Source organism: Elephantulus edwardii, unplaced genomic scaffold (genome assembly GCF_000299155.1).
Source record: "Elephantulus edwardii isolate Elephantulus edwardi_28Jun2011 unplaced genomic scaffold, EleEdw1.0 scaffold00286, whole genome shotgun sequence".
Lineage (NCBI taxonomy): Eukaryota > Metazoa > Chordata > Mammalia > Macroscelidea > Macroscelididae > Elephantulus > Elephantulus edwardii.
The window spans coordinates 2,930,152-2,943,390 of record NW_006400036.1 but is presented as its reverse complement, the minus strand read 5'-3'; the positions used below and the strand labels follow the sequence as shown (position 1 = coordinate 2,943,390).

At 46.6% G+C, this 13,239-nt stretch overlaps 1 protein-coding gene across 1 annotated transcript in view; it reads right to left on the bottom strand.

The window, feature by feature from the left end:
• The window catches only part of MYH10 (myosin, heavy chain 10, non-muscle), a 163,271-nt gene that overhangs the window by 11,994 nt on the left and 138,038 nt on the right, over window positions 1–13,239 (bottom strand). Inside the window, exons 28-36 of the mRNA XM_006900506.1 lie at window positions 11,950–12,162; window positions 11,504–11,648; window positions 9,899–10,105; window positions 7,360–7,464; window positions 5,984–6,136; window positions 5,343–5,591; window positions 4,896–5,108; window positions 3,279–3,491; window positions 1,945–2,106 (exon numbers count right to left, since the gene is read on the bottom strand). Of these exons, the coding sequence (XP_006900568.1) occupies window positions 1,945–2,106; window positions 3,279–3,491; window positions 4,896–5,108; window positions 5,343–5,591; window positions 5,984–6,136; window positions 7,360–7,464; window positions 9,899–10,105; window positions 11,504–11,648; window positions 11,950–12,162 (1,660 nt within the window). The remainder of the gene's footprint in view (window positions 1–1,944; window positions 2,107–3,278; window positions 3,492–4,895; window positions 5,109–5,342; window positions 5,592–5,983; window positions 6,137–7,359; window positions 7,465–9,898; window positions 10,106–11,503; window positions 11,649–11,949; window positions 12,163–13,239) is intronic.

Genomic DNA, 13,239 nt, shown 5'->3' with positions numbered 1-13,239 from the left:
TTTAACTATGATATGCCTTGATGTTTTTCTTTTGGGGTCGAATCTATATGGTGTTCGCTGAGCTTCCTGAATATATATTCTCTCATTCTTCATTTACAGAATGACTTATGCTCCCCAAATATGTGTTGTGAGTTTTAACGTCTGTATTGTGGTTAGAATTCTATATGGGGATGTGTTGTCCTTGTTATGTGACAGTGAGCCAGCCAGACTTCCTCCAGAGAGGTCTCCCTGAGTTCACACTTCCAAGCATCCTTGCAAACAGTGAGCAAACACACGTGCTTCTTAAAGCCACACCCTGGGGTTTTCCTGTCACAGCAGCACTAGATCCCTATGACATATGTGATCATCAACAAAGGACAAAACCCACAGGATTATATGAAGAAAGAGCAGCAATATAATTTGACACCTTTCATGATCAAAACGTTTAATCTGTGAATAGCGGGACTGCCTCCAAACTGATTAAGGGCATCCATGAAAAAAATCCATGGCTAAGTATCATACTTGCGGGAGAAGAATGGGGCAATCTCTTGTCATGGCATTTAACTGTCTCTGAAAACCTGCTGGAGGGTCAGCTGTAGTTGGTTCTGACTCAACAGCACACAGCAACAATCACACTTAGTGGTGAAAGATGTAAAGTTTTCTCCAAAGACAAAGATGTTTGATTTCATTTCTATTTAACACTGTGATGGAGCATTTGTTCAGCCAGGATAATCAATACAAAGAAATAAAAGAATCTAGATTGGAAACTCAAGCGGTCCTCCAGCCTCAGCCTCCTCTAAGAGCTGGGACTATAGATAGGCACGTGCCGTCTCACGTATTGAGTATGTTGCCAGGGATAGACCAGTCCTTGGAGAAGGACATCATACTTGGAAGAGTAGAAGGAGAAGATGACCCTGGATGAAACGGATTAATACAGTGACTGGCAGTGGGGTCAGGAATGTCAAAGATGGTTAGATTGGCTCAGGACAGGCCAACGTTCAGAACCACTGTTCCTAGGGTTGGTAGGCGTCGTAGTCACCTCAGCAACACATAACAACAACATATTGAAAAGGAAGAAGTAAAACTAACTCTGCAAGTGATGGGATTCCATAATATAGAACATTTTAATGACTCATTAAAATGCTATTGGTACGAGCAAATAAGTTTAACATGGTGATTAGATTAAAAGCAAGATACATAGACCCTTCCTGTTTCTTCAACTCCAATTTTGCCCGCAGTTTAAAAGTCACCCAAATATTGAAAATGAAATTTAAATCTGTATTATCTGAGAGAAAGCATGTGGGTGGGTGGGTGGGTATGTTTGTGCATATAGGTGTGTATGTATGTTGGCACATACATGAAAGTACATGTAAGCATGTACCACGTGAGTGTGGTATACGTGTGTGTACATGCACGCATACACCCGTGTATACGAGTGGTATGCATGTGTATATGTAAACATGTATATTTGTGCACACACAAGTATACATCCAGGTGTATGTTTAAGTGGTATGCATGGGTGTACATGCAATTGGTTGCTAGCCTGAAGTCTTCTAAGGTGTCTGTTGATACCCTCAGCCCTTCCCTGGTAAGCTGTGAGCGTGTGTGCTCCCATCATTGTGAATTCTTAGAGTAACACTTGCTGTTGCTGTGACGGAAGATGGACCCTGAAAAGACTCCTGAGGGAGAGAAGTCCTTGGCACTCGGGCATGTGGCTGGGTGGTGCCCTGGAGGTGGCTGGGCGGGGTGTGTGCTTAGGCCTCTGGCTGTGGCAGCAAGGACACTGTGCCTGTCAGACATGAGGTCTGGGACACAGGAGACACCTCCCTCCCTGCAGATGGTCTTCATAGCCCACTGGTGGCTGTGGCCAAGGTCATAGGTTCTGGCATCCCCAGAGGGTGTGACCGTGAGTCTCTCAGCAGGACCAGATCACGGACAAGGCAGAGGGGTCGCTGTGGCACTTACCTGCAGTTTGCGAAGCTGCTTGATCACTTCATCCCGAGCTTTGTTCGCTGCCTCAATTTGGGCTTCAAGGTCCTTCAGATCTATTTCCATTTTCTTCTTGGAAGCCACAGCGAGGGCCCGCTGTTTGCGCTCATCTTCCAGCTCCGCTTCCAGCTCCCGGACCTGAGGACAGGTGGCCCCAGTTATGCCCATCGCCTCCACCCTCCTCCCATCTAAGGACGCTGCCCCTGGGTGAGAGGTGAAAGCTTCTGTCATTCTGAGGTGATGTTCTCTGCTATGAAGCAGAGTATTATTATAAACAAAAAAACCACAGCAGCTTTCATTCAAAGGGATTATTAAGAATAAAACAGGCTGGCCAATATCCAGTCCAAATCGATCCCGCAGAGCCCTGATTTAAGCACTTAGGTCTAGGTGATGCAACATGACTGAACGATGTGAGACAACTGGCCACGAGGCAAGGAAAAAAAGGCCAAGACAGACATGGAGATGGTCAGAGGCCTGGGAGGGAGGGAAATAGGTGAGACAGTTTCCTGGCCACAGGGCAGATCTGCCAATACAGAATGAGTGCACTGGTGCTTGGCAGAACGGGGGAACCTGGGAGTTTCTAACATCCAAAGAAAGAGGTGGGCAGCAAAAGTCCACTGGAGAAGTGACAGAGTGAAGGCCAGCTCCAGAGCAGGTGGCCAGGGGTGTGAGGACGAGTGGAGGGAAAATCAAGAAGTGGAGGGAGACGTGAGAGGTGGCAGGAGACAAGCACTGGGGTCCATCAACAACTCCTGATCATCACGCATGCTGGACAGGGCAGTGCTGTGTCCTCACACCACTAGCCACGCTCCTCCAGCATCCAGGCACTGATGATAATCTACAAACAGGATGCGCAGGAAATAGGGGAGCTCCAAATTCACCAGTGTGAAGTCACTGGGAAGGCCGTCACCTCTGTGGCACAGTCTGCCCCTTTCCTTCTTCATTTATTTGCTCATTTGGAAAGCACTATTAAGGGTTCCCGTGTGCCAGGACTGCAGCTGTGACAGCAGGGACAGAGACATGGCCAGGTCTGCGTGGGGTCCCTCTTGTTCTGTCCCCAGGCTCAGAGACAAGAGAACAGGAGCCCAACTTCAGTGTCCCAGTGGAAGACACACAGGGCTTCCTAACAGATAAAAAGTGACTGGGCTTGTAAACTCAGTGACAGAAAAGAAGAATAGAAAGTCAAAACCAATTACAATGAATTAGAGAGAATGAAGCTGTCAGTGATCACAGCTAATGAGCAGGTTTTAATTTGAATGATCAGGTATTGACCTGAAATGGCCTCTGAGGAGTACAACCCTCGGACCCACCTGTTTAATCAGCAGCCGCTTCTTTTCTTCGTTCTGTTCATCCCGGGTCTGAAGGTCCCGCTCGAACTGGGCCTTCATGGCCTGCATGTTGACCTCCAGGCGGAGCTTGGCATCTTCTGTAGCCTGGAGCTCATCCTCCAGCTCCTCCAGCTGGGTCCTCATCTCTTCCACCTGCTGCTCCAGGGCCCGTTTGGACTTTTCAAGTTCGTGAACCTAAACCACAGAAGCATCAGGGGAGAGAGCTGACCCTCAGCAGAGGACAGCAGCCTTCCTACTCTGTGGGCCCACAAATGGTCAGCGTGGTTACCGAGGGCCAGTCTCTCTCTCTCATCAAGCAGTGGTCATTGGTACTTAACTGACAATACTGGCATCTGCATCTCACAAGTGGCTGTAATTGTCATTTGATGACCTTTAAAGCAGAGAGATCTTTAACAGCCAAAAGAATAACAAAACAGGAGTGTCAGCCAAGCAGCCCCTGTGTGCTAAGGTGTATTTTTATACACTGAGGCCCTTGTTGCTTTAATCTTGTACTGAAAAGAAATGAAAGCATGGAATCTTTGAAGTATCATCCTGTGGTACGCCTGAGAAGCTTAAATACTGGCCTGACTTTTTTGTTATGGATGAAGAGACCCTCAGGGATGTGTGCTCCCTGTGGCCCCCCATCTCACACAATCCCACCTAGGCTCTCAGCAGCCCCTGAGGTGGGCACTACTGTGTCTGCCCAAGGGCTTATGGCCAGGCCAGGCTCACAGAAAACAGAGGAGAAAGATGCCTACGTGAGGGGGCCTGTCTCTCAGCACAGCCTGGCATTCTGTAGACACGAATGAAATGTGTGGGGTCAATGTGCAACTTTTCAATGTTCTAGAAAAACCTAATAAGGAACAAGAGAAAGGACTCAGTGATGGTGTCCCCCCCGCGCTTTACCCCATGACTGCAGCACTTCTGTTCTAGGCAGCACTGTTCTAGGCTAGAACTTCTGTTCTAGCTCTATGACGCTCAGCTAGTCCCCTGGAGCCAGGGTGTAAGAGACACAGTAGGATTGCAGAGCAGCCTTCGCTCTTTATGTGGCTGTGAAAACATGGTTGGAAGAAGGCCCGTGGACAAGCCAGTCTGGAAGCTGGGCTTCTACTCTCAGACTCGGCTCACTTCACTACATCTAACACCTCAGGTACAGAAGGAGGGGACGGAGCATAAGCTCTTTGTTGGTGCCGCACGAAGTGGAAGGTTACACAGCGTCTCAATAGTGTGCACACAGTCAACAGGCCCTGAACCTGATCACCTGATAAGCTCCAGGCCTGGGAGAACGACAACAGACCCCCACCCCATCCAAGGTGACCCTGACAGGACACAGGATGGAGCAGTGAAGGCCAGAAAAGGGACAAGAGCAAAGCTACCCTGCCCATCAATGCGTCTATGAGATGCCTATTTGGCTTTGGAACCAACAACCAAAGAGACCGGAGAAAGCCTTTATCAGAAGATGGTCATCCTCATCCTCTATATCTGTAGAAGCCTCTGGCTGGACTCTAGATCTCCCACATGGGTGCCCACTCCCTGTTCGCAGGCACCACTAGCCCCGGGCTTTCCTCTGCCTGCACACCGAAGCCCAGTGTGACTCACGTTCTTGCCCACATCATCTTTGGAGCTCATCAGGTCCTCCATGTCTGCACGCAGCTGCTTGTTCTGCCGCTCAAACTCTTCCTTGGCCTCCAGGGCCTCCTCGAGCGCCCGAGCCAGCGACAGGGCTTTGGTCTCCTTCTCTCTGGCCTCTGCTTCTGCCCGGTCCCGCTCCTCTGCATAGCGAGCGGAGATATTCTTCTCTTCAGCTAAAAGCTACAGCGAACGATGCAGTGAGAACATCATCACCAGACTGGCTGTATGTACTATTAGAATAATATCTTTTTTTTTTCCTTTGACCAATTTAGTGATAAATATGAAAACAAAAACAAACAAATGTTTAGATAACAAAAGATGATTTTAAATGAAAACAATAACTAGGACAGTTTGGCCAGGAGGAAACCATGTGTGGTGCTCCTCATGTCTGGAGAAAGGCATGAGAGGACTCACCTGGTCAAATTTCTTCTGCTTCTTCTCCAGGTTGGACACGATCTGGCGCTGGTGGTCGAGGTCGACTGTCAGGTCGTCCAGCTCCTGCTGCAGGCGGTTCTTGGTCTTCTCCAGCTTGTCGTAGGCCAGGGCCTTCTCCTCCAGGCGCTGGCTCAGCGCCTCCACGTCCTTCAGCAGCTTCTTCTTGGCTTCCTCCAAACTTTCAATGGTCCCCAAGTCATCGTCGACCCTCTTCTTGGCTTCCAACAGCTAGGTTTTGCATAAGAGAAGAAGATGAACACTGAAGGACTCAAATGGGTTTTGCATTAAAAGAACAAAGACTTTTGCTTTTAATACTCTGTGAGAAAAAGTGTAAGTCATTACTATGTGGTTTGAATAAAAATGAATCTTAGTGGCAACTGAATTTTTAAACTAACCTATGAAGTAACTGGACTGAGAGCTTCCATAGTTGATCCAGTCCTGCGCCTTTACTTTAAATGCTTCCAACATGGTAATCAGTACAAAGTAGCAGCATTTGGCTGGTCAAAGAAAATTACTTAAGGGGCTTAATTAGGTACAACCTAATTAACTGTCCCAAATGGATCCAAAGGCTGCAAAGCAGCAGGGATGTGCGGTTCGTGCAGTGTCTTGAGGGCACATACCTGGGACTGCAGGGCCAACACCTGCTTCTCCAGGTTCTTCCTGGCCTCCTCCTCCTCCTCTTGCTGCTCCTGAAGACTGTTTTTCTCCTCCTCCAGCTGCCGGATCCTACTGCTCAGATTCAATTTCTGGCGAGTCTCCTCCTGAAGCAGCTCCTGTTTGAATTGGTATGTAAGTGGGTACAGTTAGGTACCGTTTATGTCGATGGTCAGTCAAATGTTTGTTTTCGTATAGAGCCTACCTTTTACACAGAAACATCTTTCACATAATATGGGTTGGTTTGGGTTTTTTTTTAATAATTTTTATTTCTTTGTGTGTGTGTGTGTGTGTGTGTGTACACTGTCAAATCAGATCTGACTGGTACAGGAGGAGATTTCCCCTTCTCCAGCAGAGCATCTATCTGGTGGATTCGAACCTCATGCCTCCAGGATTTCAGTGCAGCTTCTAGCCACTAGGCCACCAGAGCTCCCTTATCTTTCACATAATATGGTTTTGATGTGTATTGTAATGTAGCATCTGTTTCGTACTCCAAACCACTCTATGCTTTAAACGTTTAATGTAATAGGATTTGGGGGAGATGTCGTTTCAAGTTGTATGTAACTTTTCTAAATCATAAAGTGAACATGTTCTCTTTCAGCTCCTTTCATTTTTCTGTCATCTGGCCCTTGCTAGCTTCACTAACCACAATGCTTCCTCGTCATCACTTACAGCCCTATTACACAGAACTTCTTCTCCAGTGGCCTAATTATGGCATCTTCTGCTAGTCTGTTTCCCCACTCCTTTCTTTGCTTCATGTGCATTTGAATATTGGACAGTGAGTAAGAAGCTCCAAAGAAGAACTGATGCCTTTGAATTACGGTGATGGCCAAGAGGCCTGCCCAAAGACAAACCAAATCTGCAGTAGAAGTGCAGCTAGAGTGCTCCTGAGCAGCAGAGACTGGGACTTCAGCTCACAGGCTCGGGGCATGCTGTCAGGCAGGGCGTCCTGGTGAAGGGACTGACATAGTGACCCTCAAACGGGCAGCACTGCAGAGCCTGAGGGAGGTGTGGGTGCAGCCAAGGCCTCAGCTGCTCACACGGAGTGGCTGTCTGTGAATCTAATGGCATTTAACAACACTCGCAAATTTAATAAAAAGATAGACTTGTTTAAGGGGGAAAAAAGGTGCTAACTTACTTTCAATCACTGAAGCATTAACCTAACTTCTGCTTGGCCGGAGTGGAATTCAATCACCAGGGAAGCACAACGCCCTACAGACTCTATAGGACTTCATGATACCGAACTCAGTGACACAGAAGACAATTCAGGACTAGCTTATTCCACCAATTTACAAACAATGCAAAACTGTACTGAGCAGGCCCCTGCTCCCGGCGTACCAACCTGTGTATCCTGTAGCTGAGATTCTAGACTAGCTGCATCCTTAGCAAACTTAATGCCCTTCTTCTCTGCTTCTTCCAGAAGTGTGGAGACATTATCTAACTCGTTCTGAAAGGAGGCAGAAGATACAATTCAATTTGACAGTACACAAAAAAGTCTCAGAATCTCTATTTTTAAATATAAACTCGTGACGCTGTAGTGGAGGGAAGGACAGGCCATGATGATGGACAGGAGGGCAGGGGAGGCTGGACAAATGCAAAATCTCCACCTAATTAAGGAAAGTTCTTAAGATCAAGGCTCTCTAGCCTCCAAAGTCACTGCACCAGCCCTGACAGCTCCATCTAAGAAAAGGATAGGGTGAGGTCATAAAGTTTTCTGAATTTCAGCAACAATCTTGTTTTATCTTGATAATGAAAAGACAGAAATGATACTAAGACTGGAAATAATGCCTGCAATCTATGTGAAGAGGCTGTGAGATCAGCAGCTGCCAACTCTGTCACTAAGAGGATTTACCCATTACTTTGGGGCAAATATAATTCCCATTATTATAGACTTGAAATGTTAGGAAAGACGTTTAAATTCAGTATTTTAAGTCACAAGTTTCTTAAGGTCTCACAATTGCTGAAGTTAACCAGTAGTAAGTCCCTCTGAATAAACAGGACACCTATCAGGGTAGTGTGCGGATAACACGATGTGTGCTGGGCACCTGTTTCTTCCTGGGAGCCTGGAATTCTGGCACAGGATGGGCAGAAGGTGCCTTATAAAAATAATCAAACTCCCTAAATCCCTGTGAGCCAACTGAGACTCACAGGACCCTCCAGGTCAGACAATTGCTCTGTAGGGTTTCCAAGGCTGTGAATCTGTTTTGGGGGAAGCGGAACGACACGTTTTTCTCCCAGAGAGTGACTCGCTGACTCTGAGGACAGCAGTCGAGCACCTAACCACTGTGGACCAACACTGAGGCATCCCTGAGCAGTGAGCCTCTAAGGAGCTTTTCTGGTAGACCACAGTGCACACAGCTGCCAGGACTTGCGCTGTCTGACTCCACTATAAGAGGAATCCCGAGCCTTAGAATTTTCTAAGAATGCCTCTCTATGTACCATTTTATATTACCAAGTTTGCTTTGAATCCTTTTACTTTAGTAAATGTACCATGAATATGACTAATCTGCTGAGTGTGGAGTCGTCTCAGTGCCTCACCAAATCTGGGAGTGGTTGTGGGGATGCACATCTTTTCTTATTAATACTCATTTTCTGTATCATTTTTACTCATTGGACAAAGCATTATTAGATGCTGAACCCCAACTTGAAGGCATTGATTGTGACTCACAATAATCCTGCAGGACAGAATAGAACTGCCACAGTTTCCAAGGCTGTGAACCTTTGTGGAAGCCAGGCTCATCTTCCTCCCAGAGTGGCTCATGGTTTTGAACTGCTGACACTTTGGTCAGCATACAAATGGGGGAACTGGGCCTTTAACATCACGTCCAACTATACACACATCAGCAACGAACATTCATAAGGTGGAACCTAGGATAAATGACTAGGTATGGATGGTGTGCTTAATCCAGGCCATGGGCCTTCTAATTACTTGTCATGCTTCAGAGAGTTGGTCAGTGACTAAGGATGACAGAAGAAGAACTGATGTCATCAAATTGTGGTGCTGGAGAAGAGTTCTGAATATACCATGGACTGCCAAGAAAACAAATAGGTCTGTCTTGGAGGGGTTGAAACCAAGTTTCTCCTTGGAGGCTAGGATTTTGAAGCTCAGTCTCATGTACTTTTTGCATATGGCCAGGAGAGACCAGTCGTTGGAGAAGGACATTGTGCTCAGAAGGGTGGAGGGACAGTGCAGGAGAGGAAGACGCTGGATGAGATGGATTAATATAGTGACTGGGGCTTTGGGGGTTGGTGTGTTGGAGTGAGTGAGACTGGCTTAGGACAGGGTTCAGAGCTGCTGTACATAGGGTTGTTATGGATCACAGGCGATTTGATGGCACGTAATAACAGCACAAGCGACTCGATGATACATAGCAACAAGAAAGGTACTCCTGTACTTAAGACTTTACAAAGCTGCCAGATTATTCTCTCTTTAACACTGTGCTATTTACACCAGCAGTGTACATACAGTTTCCCCAAGTCATCACCAGTACTAAATGCATTTTTTTTACCCCCTCTCATTCACTGGGCTACTGGAAAATCTGAAATTGTGTTTGTAACTGTTATCTTTTAGAAGTTTTTCTTCTCAGGTACCTCAGGGTGGGAAGCTTCCCGTCTTTCCGTCTTGAAATCACCAGTGGATTCAAACCACCAGAGGTGCAGCCTGCGGGACAGCAGTGTGAACCCCTATGGACTACGACAACAGGACCCCTGAAGGGTTTTGTTGTGTGAGAGAGACTGAAGATTCAGCTGCTCTACCCTGTGATGGTGGTTTTCAGGTATTTAGAAGCTTCTTGGCAGTAGGTCTTCTATGATCAGAAAGTGGGTAAATTACAGACTTACTTCTATGTGTTACGTCCAGAGCAGAGATTTCATGGGTTTACCTGTAACTTATTTGCTTTCTCGGCCAGTTCCACCCTTAGTCGGTCTCCTTCTGAGACCTTGGCATGGAGCTCCTGGACTTGAGCATCAAGCTTCTTCCTCTTGTGCTCAGATTCGGCCTTGACCTGCTGCAGCACCTTCACCTCACAGGCCAGCTCCTTGTTGTCTGTCTCCAGCCCCTGCTTATTCTTCTCCAGATTGGCTTTGAACTAGGAGAAGGAAATGAAAAAAATTATTAATGTTTCTCTACTACTCAACAAAAAGGAGAGCCGTTTTCACCTGTAAAACTCTGCCTGTCACACAGAGCATCTGTGGCATGAATGAACAAAACGCCAGCTGTTTACTGAGTGAGAACATTTCTACAGGGACAACACACTGATAGGCTGTTCAGTGACAAGTGAGTGGTGTTTGGCAGCTAGACTCACTGCTTAGAGGTGTACACACACGTGTGAGGGGCTTGGGCACTATGTAATTTATTTGTGTCAATGCAGCGGGTACAAATGAGTGCACTCGGTCCCAGAATAATCGCCTCGACAGGGCTTTGTACAAGCCAAAAGTTTTTGTTCTTTTTAACCAGCAAGGAGCTGAGGTAAGAGAAGCATGGGAGACACACGTAAGTAAGGAGCTAGCATGCAGCACGGGTAGACACTACATTGGCTCATGGGTGATCACCACCTCCACAGGCAAGGCCCGATGACCAGATGGGGCTCAGCACAGGCCTGGAGGGTGCGGCAGGAGTTGTGATGTGGGGCCTGGGGCAGGCTGCCTGGCTCCCAGTCTGCCTTTCCATGTCTTAACTCTGCCACTCCACTCAGTCCCCTGGCATTGCTGGTCTCAACTCTTTATCCTTTAATTAAAAAGAGTGCCAGAGACTCTGCAGAGATCTGTTACAGAGATTAAAGAGAGCAAAGCATCTCAGTACTTAACAGTGTTAATTACCGCACATATCAATGTGCTACACATAAAAAAGATGGAATCTGAGCAGGCAGGCAAGAGCATTCCAAGGTGGGGAAATAGTAGCAGAGCCAAAAAGCATGGCGGTGGGAAGGAGAATGGGAATCAGTGAAATTAGTAGATGCAGTTTATAAACATACATATGCATGTGTGTGCATGTGTATACATGCATGTAAGCACACATACGTATGACAAGAAAATGAAAACCAAGAATGTGTACAGGGAGGAATCAGTCGGGAGGGAGGAGTACATGGGACACTTGACAGGTAACTTCAAGAAGATTTGATGACTCAGCCAAAGCAGACGAAAGGAAAAATGATTTTAAGAAGACTTACGGTTTTTGAGATAATGTCATTAAAAAAAAATTAGTGAAAGAAGTTGAGAGGAATTTGGAACTTGAAATGGTAGTTGGACCCATCTAGTGCTTAGGAAAAAACTTCAGGAAACAAAATTAAACAAAAAGCCCACTCAAATCAAGGATATATGGGTTTTTTTCCCCTCAATATAACCACTGTGCTCTCATACAGCCGACTAGCTTATGAGCACCGGGTTCCCCACTGGACTCAGCTTGGCGCTGTACGATGGCTGAGAATGGACCCAGGGTGGCCTGGAGAACGTGGGACATGGGCCCCCAGCAGGCGAGCTACCCTTACCCTCTTGGCCTGCTCCAACTGCTCTGAGAGCTCCTCTAGGGCTGTGGCGTGCCTCTGCCTCATATCCTGGATTTGAGCTTCATGGTTCTTGGTTTCTTCCTCAAGAGCCTTCTTCAGCTCTGCCACTTCCTGCTCACGTTTTGTACTAGGGGGAAATAAAAAATTAAGAAACGCAGAATAAGTTGACTAGCAGAATGAAATATTCATCTTTCTAATGTGTCGTTTCTGCTTTACACTGTACATCAATTGCTTTGGTACCCATCACTCACAAGCTTTTTCAAATTGTATCTCAATCTGCTGATCCATCCACCCACACTGTCATGTCCTAAGAAAGCTCTCCCTCATAAGAGAGCTGCAGGCAGCCGTGAGGTGGAGACCTGAGGTGGCAGAGGCCCTGCATGAGCTGTGGGGGGACAGCACAGTGTGGGAACCCCCTGCTCACCCACCGGAGTTCCTGCTGGGCAGCAGTTGTGTCCAGGGTGTCCTCCAGCTCAGTTTTCAGGGCTTCCAGTTCCTCACTCAAGTCCCTTTTCTGTTTTTCCGCCTTGTTCCGCGATGCCTTTTCAGACTCAAAGTCTTCTTGGAGTTCAGCAATTTGTGCTTGAAGCTCTCGAACAACTTTAAGTGCATTATTCTTATGAAGAGTTTCATCGTCGCCTCTGAAAACAAACAAGCATAAACACTCATCGATGGTTCAGGGGACTGGCCCTGGAGCACCTGCCCACTGGAGACCACGGGGCATGAGGCCTGAGGGGACACTGGCGAGCTGGAAGGGCAGGGATGGGGGTTCTTGGGTTGTATGTTGTTGAGGCTACAAAATCAGTGCTGACGGAAGCACAATCAAAATTCACAGTAACGTTCTCAGCCTAGCTCCTTTTCCAGAAATCTCCAAGAAGGTAGGATAATCTGATACTGATAATTAGAACATAGAACTCCCTCTAAGTAAAGTGCTAGTGTAACTAGAATACTGATCAAGGGACCAGTCTGCTTGCAGAGTGACCCAAGCTCGCATGTTTAGAGGCCAGTTCAGAATACGGCGACATACTCTTAGTTGACACCTTCCTTGTTTCCAGGGAGTCTCTTTTTTTGTTCTCGTGTGTGATTCAGGATGCTGGGGAATCTTTTTGTCTGGAGGTAACTGAGATGCCTGAGGTAAAGGAAGGGAAGGAGGCATACAATAATGAACAGAAAAGAATTTAGTTTTAGAGTGAAAAAACAGATGGTCAGAGAAAGACTAATAACAATAGGGGCTGGTGAAAAGGTCTGTTGAAAGATTTTCTTGTAAAAAAAAAAGTGTAGTAAGAAAAACAAACCAAGTAGTTTGCTCCATTGGACCAAAATGGTTTTTCATTCTCAGGATTTCTGGCAAATTATTTTCTCTAAATGTCCAAAGTCCCCAGGTGGTACAATCGGTTCATATGCTTGGCTACCAACTGAAAGGCTAGTGGTTTGAATCCACTGGGAGGTGCCTCAGAAAAAAGAACTGATGATCAACTGCTGACAACCAGCCTCTGAAACGCCATGGAGCCCAGCTCTACCTGGCAACACATGTGTGTGCTTGGAGTCTAAGTTGACTCCACAGTAACAGGTAAATGCCTTTAATGCATTAAAACTAACCTTTAATGTTCAGAAACAAACATTTGATAAGTAAAAATCTGTGGTGTGACTTTCCAAGGATGTTATAATAAGAATAGTATAAATATTGAGAACTGTTTAGATTTTCTTGCATGCTTGGG